The 13000-nt window shown below is 41.6% G+C and overlaps 1 protein-coding gene across 1 annotated transcript; it reads left to right on the top strand.

The window, feature by feature from the left end:
• The first annotated feature begins 258 nt into the window (after positions 1-258).
• On the top strand, positions 259-11702 carry igfbp7 (insulin-like growth factor binding protein 7). Its single transcript, XM_033632640.2, has 5 exons — positions 259-768; positions 5668-5777; positions 7225-7332; positions 9056-9179; positions 10895-11702. Exons 1-5 carry the CDS (start codon positions 345-347, stop codon positions 10915-10917), a joined length of 789 nt encoding a protein of 262 aa, XP_033488531.1. The 5' UTR covers positions 259-344; the 3' UTR covers positions 10918-11702.
• The last annotated feature ends 1298 nt before the right edge of the window (positions 11703-13000 follow it).

Here is a 13000-nt window from a genome sequence, read left to right as displayed (position 1 = left end):
CACCCCTTATAAATAACGAACAGCCCCTATCACTCCAGTTTTTGGATATGGGAGACAGTTGTTCATGTGTAATAAAATTGTTGGACTCTCTTAGTCCAATGATATGGATGGATTTTGAAAAATGGGCGTTGGTTCCTTTTAACTTGTTTTTATTAAAATTCTGATATTATTATTACCATTGTTGCTTGTTCCCGCTGTGCTGTGGGTGAGAGCGGGTCTGAGATCAGGTCTTGGTCTCCGGTGTGAGGCGGAGCCAGCAGCATTGATCGGGTCTGGGTGTTGAGATCAGATCTCAGTGTGTTCAGACTTCATCACAGTTCACATCAGACCTCCACCTCATCATCATGAAGTCCTTCATCTTCCTTCTGTCTCTGGTTCCGGTTCTGCTCTCGGTCCGGGTCTCAGCGGGTCCGAGCTGCGGACCGTGTGACCCGGCTCAGTGCGCTCCGGTCCCGGTGGACGGCTGTGCTGCCGGCTCTCTGCTGGACGCCTGCGGCTGCTGCACCGTGTGCGCCTCCGCGGAGGGAGAGGTGTGCGGTGGGCGCCGCGCGGCAGCGCGCCGCTGCGGCCCCGGGCTGGAGTGCGTCAAAAGCGACGAGGACAATAAGAAGAAGCTGGGAGTGTGCGTGTGTAAGAGCAACTATGAGGTCTGCGGCACCGACGGAGTCACGTACAAGAGCGGTTGCGCGCTGAAGAAAGCCAGTGCGAGCGCAGAGAAAGAAGGCAAAGAGCCCATCAGCGTCCAGAACAAGGGCCGCTGCGCCTCAGGTGAGAAAACACTGATCTTCATTTAATTTAAATTCAAACTCAGATGAACAAACATTGTTTTACTATCACTCAAAGAGTTCATGTTGCTCTCCAGGGGCGTAGCACCAAATTCTGGGCCCAGTAGTCTCTGTTGGCCCCCGCCCCTCCTCTCTGGATCATGGTTCTCTCACACATCTGTTGAATGTTTTTTTTCTTTGTACAAAGTGAGTTTGCTCTCTTTCTCCTCTCTACTCGTTCTTTCTTTTCTTTTTTGGAACTCTGAGTTTCCTTTCATGAGCGTGGGGCAGTGTCACAGCCTGTTCACCTGAAATCCTGAGTGCAGAGCAGTGTGTAGGCCTCAAGTATCGTCCGTGGGACAGATGTAAAGCTCACCTGATCAGCTTTTCCTCCATATTTATGACAGACTGATATCTATTAAAGAAGGGAAATATATCTACCAGCTGTGATTGGTTGTTCCTCGTCACATGACACGCGGTGCACCAACTCGGTCGCACTCCAAAGTCGTTGAAATCTGGCGATGAGGCAGTGACTTGCAGCGTCAGACACTGGTGAAAAAAGCCGTCCTTTAATGTCAGTGTGATACACAGTCGGTCACTGTTATGGTTTAACGGCGCTTGGCGGCATCAAGAACGAAGGTTAAGGCAGTGAAAGTCCAGGTATTTTGAAAGAGACTGTATCAAACTGTTCATTTCCTGTGAAAACAGAAGTGTATTTTGAAAACAGACAATGCATGTAACAGGCTGAAGTTGACACGGCGTCCCAGAACGTCAACAACCAGCACACCCAGGGTACCTTGGACGTCATATGTGGACGTGGAAGGTCCATGACCAAACGTGGACATGTGACAAGGTCACAGTGGGAATGTGCTGGGTGCACGCTGCTGCATTTCAAAGGTTGAATTTTGTTTATCTCTGGGTGCAGCTGTCAGGCCCTGAAAAATAGGCGCTTGTGAACGCGCTGTGATGGCGTCGCTCTGGCATGTGAGCACATGCACCGTCCATGCATCTATATTAAAAACACTGAATTTGAGGGTGCAAAAAACGCCACATATGTTTGACCCCTTAATCATTTTGCGGCTTAAGGGGGCGGGAGGGGCCTTAAAAAAATTCTGCATTTATTTTTAAACAAAGTACAGTCTTTCAGTCGATTTATTCAGCCATTTTTTTTCCTTAAAGATGATCTTTTTTTTTGTTTGTTGCCTTTGTATATGGGATGCCTGCTCTGCCCGCTAAACCACCAAGCGCCCTGTATTAAGATCATTTTTATGTAGTTCTGGCACTGATTACTTAGAAATAAAGACAAAATCAAACTTTGCATTCCAGGCTTTTCAAGGGCCCCCCTCCAATCGGGGCCCTGGGCGATCAGTCCCACTTTCCCCCCACTGTGACGCCCCTGTTCCTCACTAATGTCACAATTTAACAAACATCTGTTGTTCCCTAAAAAACTAATAAAGCTTCAGTTGATTTTTTGCTCTGACTGACACAACAAACAAACATTTAACCTGATTTATATTGAAATAAATATTTAATGATGTTTGGTGCAAACATTTAAAACTGTAAATCACTCATGCAGAAAATAATTTATCTCACATTAATCTGCAGCATTAGTCAGAGGAATGAGTTGTTTCCTTCAGGACTCATTAAGTTGTGTCCCATATATTGGACGTGTATGTCTTTATGGTTGAAGTGAGCGTGTCGCAGCCTATAACCCTCTGACAGTAACAGACAGTGAGTGATGATAATCCACCTTCATCCCTCGGAAAACACTGAATTCCTTTCTACATGAAAACCCTCACTGAGCACGCTCAGAGCAAACTGAATTCCTCTGAGGTCACCGAGGATTTACTGTCTCTGATGGATTCCTGCGACCTGTTTCATCCTGTTTCAGACCGAAGTGGAAACTTCTCCATAACCAAACTTCATGATAATTATCTCCATATTACTGACTATCACGACCCATCTCTCCCTCTCTGTCTTCACTCTGATTCTCTGGAACCAAACTTCATGCTTCATGATTATCTCTCATTTTACTAAAAGGCTGAACTGGTTTGCTATTTTAGAAACAGGAACCGCTTCTCTCTGCTGCATTCTTGACTGTGCTTGATTATGTGGATGTAATGCACGCTCATTGCATGCTCTTGACTTTGTACCATGGTGCATTGAGATTTATTGCCAACTGTAAGCTCCTAACGCATCACTGTATCCTGTGTGCTCGGGTCAGGTGGCTCTGTCTCTTTTTCATCAGCATTCTCATGTTTACAGAGCTAGTCTCGGCCCACTTACAGCATATTTATGTGTGCATTGAGCAAAAAACTGAAAATGGCTGCTCTCCGTTCACAGAACGTGTTTTTATTGTCTGAACCGAGGGCACGTACAGAGTTTGGCAAGTGAGCATTTATGTCTGCAGCTCTTTGTTTGTGGAGTCTCCTGCAGAAGCATTTAAAGTTGCACTCACTGGTTCCTCTACATCAGGGGTCGGCAACCTTTACTATCAAAAAGATTCAGAGTCGATAACGGGGCGACGTACTCTCACTGTGTCAAACTCTTACAAGCTCTCATGTTGGGGGCGGCAGTAGCTCAGTCCACAGGGACCTGGGTTGGGAACAGGAGGGTCGCCCCGCACCAAACATGGAGCGCAGACTGGCAGCTACAGAGGTGTCAGTTTGCCTCCTGGACATCAACGCGGTGCCTCTGAACAAGGCACCAAAACCTTAAATGCTCGGGGCGCCTGTCCAAGGGACTCTGACATCTCTCCATTAATGCATGTAGAGGTCCTGTTTGTGCATGTGTGTGTGTGTTTCAGGCCTGTGTGTGTGTGTGTGTGTATGACAACAGAGTGAAAAAAGGAATTTCCCCTCAGGGATTAATAAAATATACAGTATGACAAAATAAAACATAATAAAAGAGCCATTTTTGGCCAAAAATAAGTCTGTCTGAGCCTCATCACAAAGGTGAGACAGCCTTTTAAGTTGAATTAAGCCTGTCAGCATTACCAACAGATCAAAATGAGCAATCATTAATATATTTTACAACAAAGTAGCTGTTCTGCTGCGGGCTGTTTCTGATTATTTGGTATTTTAACTTTGCAGCGTTGCCAATGAAAGCAAACAAATTTGTCTGTGCATTTTTAAATGCTCTATTTTTTCCTGAGACTTTTCCATTTTTGGATTTGGAATCCACAGTTAGCCGAGCAAGGAAGACTCAAAACAACTGTAGGCATTGCTTGTGACATTAAGTCAGTGTATAGGCTACATATTTTTATAGCTTTTTTTCCAAGATATTTCTTATTAAGGTTTCAAAAAGAAAAAACACCAGGGTTGGGCGGACACATTCCACAGCACCACACAGCACACATCAGTGAGCAGAACAAACAAAAGTAAAAATAACCCTGAGGTGATACCAGTGATACCCTCCCCTCCCTCCCATACTCCTGTCCTCAGTTTTTTCCTTCCTTTGATATTTCTAAGGCACAGTGTCCAGAGTTTAATATGCACAGTAACCTCCACTGAGCCAGATTTTACTTTTGTAACGCACTGAGAGCTGATGTTTGAGTGTTATGAAAATGAGACAAAAAAAAGGTCCCCAGGTCTTCAAAAAACTGTCTCTGAACCACTGGCAGAGAAGTGCAGCACCTCTAATTTTAGGCAGGACATTACGTCTCAAAGCCGCTGGCCAGATGTGGGCGGGACAACCTCCTTCCATTTGATGAGCAAAGCAAAAATCACCATATGTTGCTCTGCAGGTGTCAGATGGGGGTCTTCTCCCCCAGCAGTGCCAAACAAGGCTACAACAGGAGCTAGCTTTAATTTTTTAAAAGAGGATTTTAGACAGGGTATGAAAGATATCTCTCTAAAATGTTTGAGGGCACAGCCAGAACAAATGCATCAGGGTGGCATCATTGTTTTTGCATTTGACACAGGTGGAGGTGTGTCAGGGCAGGTGCTCGGTAGCTTAACCTTACAGTTGAAGAATGTAAAAATCTCCTCAGGCCGACAACAATGAATGAAAATTAAAATTTAAAAAAAACCTAACAATTAGTCGTTTCCATATAATTTTCTGTCAAAGCCTCAGGGAGCCACTGGCGAGGCGCTAAAGAGCCGCAGGTTGCCGACCCTGCTCTCAGCTGATTCAAAGCACTGCTGCAGGGTTTTTGAACACAATCATATATCTGCAGTCAGGGTTTATTTTAGCTGGTGTTTGTAATCATGTGGTTGCCTCTGTTTTAACAAGAAGAAGAAGATAAACTTTATGAATCCTTGAGGGGAAATTCAGTTGTTTCACTCTGTTGTCACACACACACAGGCCTGAAACACACACACAGGCCTGAAACACACACACACACACAAACGGGACCGATATATGTATTAAATGGAGAGATGTCAGAGTAAGGGGGCTGCCATGGACAGACGAGCAGTTTGGGGTGCAGTGCCTTGCTCAAGGGCACCTTGGCAGTGCCCAGAAGGCGACCTGGCACCTCTCCAGCTACCAGTTCATGCTGCATACTTGGTTCCGGACTGGGACTTGAACCGCAGCCCTCCAGTTCCCAAGCCAAGTTCCTGTAGACTGACTAGACTGTTTCTATGGTTCACTTTCAGCAAATACGAACACACTTTTTGGCTGCTCGTAGTAGTAATGTCATTTTGTGTTTCATATTGCTTGTTTTAGAGTTGTAGATGTTTATTCTATGTTGTCTGTGACTTTATGTTGCTGCCTGTCTCGGCCAGGACACTCTGGAAAAAGAGGTTTTTAAAATTAAGTGTTTTTTTCCTGGTTAGATAAAGGTTGAACGTATAACTTCACTAACCTCTCTCTGTCCTGTTTCAAACTGATTCTCTGTACCTGAACTTCATGTTAATTATCTCTGACTGACCTGTCTGTCTCTGACCCTGTCTCTCTGCAGCTCCAGTCATTGTCACCCCTCCAGGTGAGGTCTACAACGTGAGCGGCTCTCAGGTGTACCTGAGCTGCGAGGCGGTGGGTGTGCCCACACCTGTCCTGACCTGGAAGAAGGTGAGTTTCCCTGTCATCACTCAGGCACTCAGCTGCTCATCAGTTACAACATGTTCTTTGTCTGTCAGGTTCATCTTAAATGTAAATATATGTGTAAATATGATATTATGCTCAGGATGAGTTATAAAATGTGAAACATAAAGATGAGACCTGTCTGAGCTGCAGCGTCTCGTCTCTCCATCCGTCTTCCTGTCTCTGCTGATTTCCTGTTTCCTGCTGCTGTCTGGAGAAACAATAAGTCTTCCGAGCTCCACCTGAAAATGTACGACAGGAAATAAATCCAGAGTTTAACAGCTTCGTTTCTCACAAACTTTAAACTACAGAAACAGAACAATGGAGGGGAGGTTACACGTGTGAGTTTAATAAATCTGTCTCAGACTGTGTGACATCAGTTTGATGATGAATATGTGTTGAAAGATGGAAATATACATGCAGAAAAATAAACAGGCTTTGCTGGAGATCAGACGCCTCGGTATCTAAAACACAAAAGACTTTTTTTGTTCTTAGTTTCTCTCACGAACATCAGCGACTGTCTCACAATCAGTGTGGAGTCCTGAAGAAGATATATAGACATAAAACAGAGAGCAAATGTTTATGTCTCTGTTTGTAAAAGGATAATTTAGCTGACTTTTGATCAATAAATTAAAGTATAAGAATGTTGAGGACTTCAGAGGGTTAAACAGAGACAAACACTCCTCTCAATGAGCTCATATGTTCCCTGCAGCCTCAGGTGCTTCAGGTGTCAGTGTGTCTGTCAGCAGCGTGCTCCTCTCTGCAGGTTCAGACTCTTTTGTTTGTGGACTTTAAATTGAGCGTAATTTTCCTGCAGAGGGAGGAACAGGCTGCAGCACGTTTCTCAATCAAAAGAAAATGTTCCTCATGAGTTTTTGCAGATTCACCGACTGCACGCAACAAAATGTTTCATAAAGGCTGACTGAAAACAAACAACAGACAGATCTGTGCCTGTGTGAAGTGTCTGCTGATTTACTGACAGATCATCTGCAGATGATCAAGTTTGTGAAGTGACCTAAAACCTCAAATACACAACTATGTCGTGTGATGGCGAAATGTTTTGTACATCATCGTCATGAACCCTTACAGCTGCACTGATGCTGAAAGTTTCATCTAGACTGAAAACGTCTGAGCACACACAGGAGGTACACACTGTATACAGTCAGTAAACACTGTGTGCTGACTGAGAATACACAGACTCAGTGTGTGTGACTGTGTTTGATTATTATCAGCCTCCAGAAACAGAATTTTCGCCTATCTGTTTTTTTCTCGTGAAATAATTAAGAGTTTTCCGACCTGTCAGAATATTTATTGAAATGTGTTTTAATTACGTCAAAAGATTTACAACCTGTCAGAAGATGCTGCAGATATTTGATGATGTTGATGTCGTTAGTGATGAAGAAGGAGATGATGATGCTCGGGTGTCTTCCCTCAGGTCCTCAGCGGGAGGAAGAGGATGGAGCTTCTTCCTGGAGACAGAGACAACCTCGCAATTCAGACCAGAGGAGGACCAGAGAAACATGAAGTGACCGGCTGGGTGCTGGTTAGTCAAACATACACCATATAAACACTGTATACTATATATAGCCTACATTATGTGCACAGTATATACACATTATATATACAGTAGATTCCATCATATATGGAGGTGATAGTCACTATGGATAGGTGCATCCTGTCGACCTGCAGACATGCAGCAAACAAAGAAAAAGAAAGAGAGACTTAAGTTATTTTGGGTGACGTGGAGTCATATGTTAAAAAGCAAGAAGGTTCCTGGTTCGAAGACCAAGGTGTGGGAGCCCTTCTGTGTGGAGTTTGCATGTTCTCCCCGTGTCCCCGTGGGTTTCCTCCAGGTGCTCCAGCTTCCTCCCACAGTCCAAAGACATGCAGGTTAATTTTTGACTCTAGATTGTGAGCATGGATGGTTGTCTGTCTCTATGTGTCAGCCCTGTGATAGTCGCAAAAAATGCAAAAAAAAAACAAAACATACACACAAAAACCCACAACAGCTGCAGGTGGAAGGCTGCTTCCAGTCACAGCCGCAGTTGAGAACATTGCTTGCATCATCAGAGAATCCTCTGTGTCAGGAACTATTCCTGATGTAGATGGCAACATGCCTTGTTTGTAGAGTTCTCTTTCTGATTGAATCAAGTGGTAACAGGATGCCACAAATGTAGAAAACACATGTATTATGTGTAATATCTTATTTACACGAGCACTATGAGCAGTCAGAAGCAGGGGTAGATTTTGTTAGCACCTACGGAAAGACTGGAGCCACTAACATGTTGATGAATGCCGAAACACATGTAAATATTCTTCTGTGAACTGTTTACACACAAATTCATTCTGCTCATGTTTGATGAATGAGACCCATTAAGTGACCCGCTGGGTGCTGGTTCATCATATATACAGTATATATACATTATATAAACAGGAACATAATGTGTGCACATTAATACACTACATATATTACATTAGTCCAAACAGACACAGATGTAAACTGCAGCTGGGCTTGTTGGTGGAAGCAGAAAACTGAGCTGATAATTATAGTTCTTATTATTATCAGATGTCATGTTCAGACTCAAACCAACATGTTCGTCTGTGTCTCAGTACTGTCGGACTTCCTGTCTGTCTCTCAGCTCTGAGCCTGTTGGTTCCTCCTGAAAACATAAATCTGTAAAAACACAAATCAGTATTTGGATCAGTAAATTCTTCAAACTGCTGCTCGCTGTGGTTTTATCAGACAAACAGGAGGAAACAGTCAATTTGTTGGGGACTATTTTCAGCGGCGAATGAATCCACATTTGGTGCTCTAGTGAGTATTTGTGTTAACAGGGTCGTGTGTAAGATACACTACTGTGTGTGTGTGTGTTCATGGTGATGAAGGAACAAGTCACAAAGTGACACAGTGTGGATCACAGATGTGTTTTTAACAACAAGAGAAAAGAAAAAGAGACATCAGGCTCTCAGGTGTACTCACCTGTTGCATCGTCACCGGCAGCTGAGAAAACAGCAACAACAAAAACTCACAAGTTCGCAAAAGTTTAAGTAAAAAAACAACAACATTATTTTGATGAATCAACGATGATCACAATGAACTGATCTGTTTTACATGACGGTGAAACTGAAAGTTGGATTTTATTAAAATCATCAAGGATTTAATGTGGAAAAGTAAACTCCAGAAACAATGATGACCTGTAGAAGCAGGAGGTGATGCCAGCTGTCTGTTGGACCAATCAGCTTCACTGATGGTGTTTGTATTTCAGATCTCCCCTCTGACCAAAGAAGAAGAAGGATCGTATGAGTGTCACGCCACCAACTCTCAAGGAGAGGCTTCAGCTATCGGTACGATTCACCTGGTCGAGTCCCTCGATGACATCGTCAAGAAAGGTAACGACAACAACACAAACAAATGAAAACACAACACACATGAAGAGGATCTAAAAGATTAAAATATAAAACATTAAGAACATTTAAAAATAAATCAAGCAGACTTTTCAACACACTGATTCAGTTTCTGATGTGAAACATTTACATGAAATAAATATGATTTGATCTGCTTTAACTTTTTCAACTTCTAAACTTACCCTGTGCTGGAAAACGCTCTTTTCCCAGACAAGGATTCACAATTTCAAACGATTAAAAAGCCTTAAAAAAGACCTTTAAAAGACGAAGACGATTAATTTTTCATAGATGAAAGTATGCAGAACTAGTAACATTACTGATGTGGCCTCAGAGGACAGTGTACTGTCCAGGGTGACACACAGACTCTTAACCTGAGGGGATGGACGAACTTAGGAGTTGTCAATGGTCAGAGTGAACTGTGCCATTTAACCCAAGTAGATTTAGTACCCACAAGGAGAACCTCAGTTTTATCACTGTTAAGTTTGGGGCAGTTGTATAAGAGCTGTGGTGGCAAAACTGCTATTTAATGAACAGTTTAAAGAAAAAGTCTTCACACGTCGGCTGTCTTTCTTGAGTTTTAATAAGCATTCATGAATGGAGACACTCACACATAGAACCGCATGAACAGTCAGTAAGCAGCAAGTCCTCTCGCCCTGCTATCTTTATAGTTCCCATAACACATGCACATCAACAGTCAAAATATATGGCGCCTTGACATTCCTAAAACACAACATCTCTTCAGACTAACAAGGACACTTGTTGTCCTCCCTGGCTCATAATCTTGGTGTCTGAGCCTCCCTGGCTCGTGACCTTGGTGTCTCTCACTGCTGTCACAGTAGGGGTTAAATGAGCACCACACATCTTTAGGTTAGAAGTTCAGTTTCATCAAAACAAGTAACCTTATACAACACATTATAGATTAAAGGTGTTTAAATACCAGAATTTTCCATCGCAGAGCTGAGAGTTACCATCCAATGAGCAGTAAGAAAGGGAACTGGGTGAAAGAGTGGAAGTAGGCCGAGTGGATAGGTAGAGCTGGGTGTCATCAGCGTAGCAGTGGAATTGAATGCCAAATTTTCTGACGATATGGCCAAGAGGTAGAAGGTAGATAATAAATGAAAGGGGACCTAAGACAGGGCCCTGAGGAACACCACTAGTAACTGGCAGAGTTGGATCTGACATTTCTGAGTTGAACAAAGTGAGTGCAGCCAGAGGGATTAGATTTAAACCAGGCAACAAGTTCCTGCAAATATTTCACAAGAAAAGCCTTTTTAGAAAATGAAGGAATTCTCTCAACCGAAATTATAAGAGGCTTTTAATTTCAAATGGATACAGGAAGTGTTGAGTTTAAAATGATGGCGGGATGCATTAAAAAGGGATATTGGTGTTTTTGCGTTGGCTACTGTAGTACTCCTTCACTCTTGGCCCACAGGAGAAGTTTCAGTCATTGCAATCTGCAGTCTCACAGCTAGATGGCACTAAAACCTACAAATTAGACCTTTAACATCGGCTGAATTTTATGAAACTGAACTCCAAACTGTGAAAATGTTTCCACGTTGATCTCAGATTAAAATGAAAAACCTTTACCTGCACTTGTGTTTAAAATAGAAACACCGTGAGAGAAGCAGTGATACAACTGTTTAAAACTCACGTCAAAATCTTTCACCCCTCTGATGACTGATGATGTCATTTCCTTTCAGTGACAAAGGACGGCGAGCTGTGAAGAGGACCGTCACAGGAAACAGCTGAAGAGGATGTTTTCAACTCTCAGTGAAATGATCAGATTTTTCCTCTTCGTTTCTTTTCATGTATTTCTTAACAAAAAACACCTTTAGTTTTGACTTCAGTCTGAATTTTGTTTAGTTGAGTTCAATGATTTAGTTTCTGTTTTAAAAAAAAAGCACTTAGATTTAAATCTCTTTATTTTTTCTTTCTTGATCCAAAGTTTTAGTTTAACTTTTCTTATTTCAACATTTTATACTCATATATTTTATCATGTATTATCTTTTCTCCTCTGAACAAAGATACACTGTAATCAATAATGCTTTTATTTTGGAAAGACTTGAATCTGATCACAGCCATAGTTAAACCATTGGTGACCATGGCAACAGTGCTACTGACCCAGGTCACCATGGCAACATGATACTGATACAGATGGTGCTTTTATCATTTATTATTTCTTGTGCAAATATCTGAAAAAACTCAGTTTAATGAAGCAGATTTTCTTCTGAGTTCTCAGATTACTCTCGCAGTGACGACTGACAGAAAACTAAAACTGTATTGATCATCAGTTCAGGTCTGTGTATTAAACTTTAAAGTTTTATATGTGTTTGATGAACTTTTTTATCTCTCCGAGCTTCGGTTTGTTGGTGGAAACTGAAATTACTTTTTCAGTGTTTCCTCTCAAATAAAACTAATAAAAATGGTAGTTTTTATTTTGTTGTGTGAAACTGATCAATAATCAACATTTCTGCCGTTTCACTGTTGAATAAACTGACTTCAACGTTTCCACTTTGTTTTCAGATGTTTCTTCAACGTGTACATTTATTAACATTTAGAATAAAATCGTCTTTAAAGAACATTTTTTTGTTATATAATGAATTTCTTTGAGGAAAAAAGGAAAAAACCTTGTGTGTTTTTGACAAATTTCACATTTAATATTTAGACGACCCGCCGTGGTCACCTATAATTATAATTACAACCATTATTGAGTTCTTTTCAGAAAACTCCCTGGGAAACATCAAATATTTGAATAAGTAAAAAGGGTTCTCTTTTTTTTTCTTTTTATTTTTTTATTGTGGACTGAAATACAGATATAGATGCATGGGCACTATTACTAATGTTCAGTAAGATGGAGGAAGATGCCCCCCTTAAGAACAAAGTCAATTTATGGAAAAATAAAACAATATATATTTGGACATCATTTTAACATGAGCAGGATGATGATGCACAAACCAACACACCACTGGGAGAATAAAATTGGCACTGTAGCCAAATTTGTTGTTAAAGTACAAAAATTAAAATCTTGTAAAGGGGCATCCCGCCCCCTCCCCGGGGCAAGACACCCGCGAGCTATAAACGAGCTGTCTAAATAAATAAAATAAAATAAAATCCCAACCCTGACAAATTAATGGATTATCTAGAAGCCAACTGTCATTTTTCCTTCAGGCTGATTGTTTTTATTTCAGAATGTGTTCCTCTATCAAGCCAATAAAACTACAGCACTTTACTTCTACTGTATTTAGATATGAACTTTATTAAATCATGTATTACTATATACTAGATGATCTAACTGAATATTTTGAGGCAGATTTTTCGCCCCCGTTCTAAGGGGGTTTCTTGCCCCAATTAAGGCTCTTTTCTTTTTTAAATAATAATAATAATTCAATGACTCTCCCCACAAATCCCCCGTTATCACATATATCAAAGCTTTTTATGTAGAATGTTAATATAAATACATAGATCATCAGTATTTTCCAGTGAGAAAAAATTAGACCAGTTCACCCTAAAACTGTTGCAGCAGAATAAATCTCAAGAATGCAGCAGTTCAGATGAAATGTCACAGTTCACTATAGCGGAGCCGTTCACTACGTGTGTCGAGAGTAGATTTACATATATTTAGTGCCATGTATTGGTTAGGAGAGGAATTAAGAGGGTGGGGACATCTTCCTCCATCTTACCCTGCTGTTGTGCGTTGGTGTGGTTTTAAAGACGGGAAAATAAAACATATCAACGTTAGGCTGCTTCAGTTTGACTTTCTCTATAGAATCACAGGAAGTAAACAGTGCTACATAGATACTACAGAC

This window comes from Epinephelus lanceolatus, chromosome 7 (assembly GCF_041903045.1).
Source record: "Epinephelus lanceolatus isolate andai-2023 chromosome 7, ASM4190304v1, whole genome shotgun sequence".
NCBI classification, from domain to species: domain Eukaryota; kingdom Metazoa; phylum Chordata; class Actinopteri; order Perciformes; family Serranidae; genus Epinephelus; species Epinephelus lanceolatus.
The sequence above is the reverse complement of the archived record's forward strand: the minus strand, read 5'-3'. Positions and strand labels throughout refer to the sequence as shown.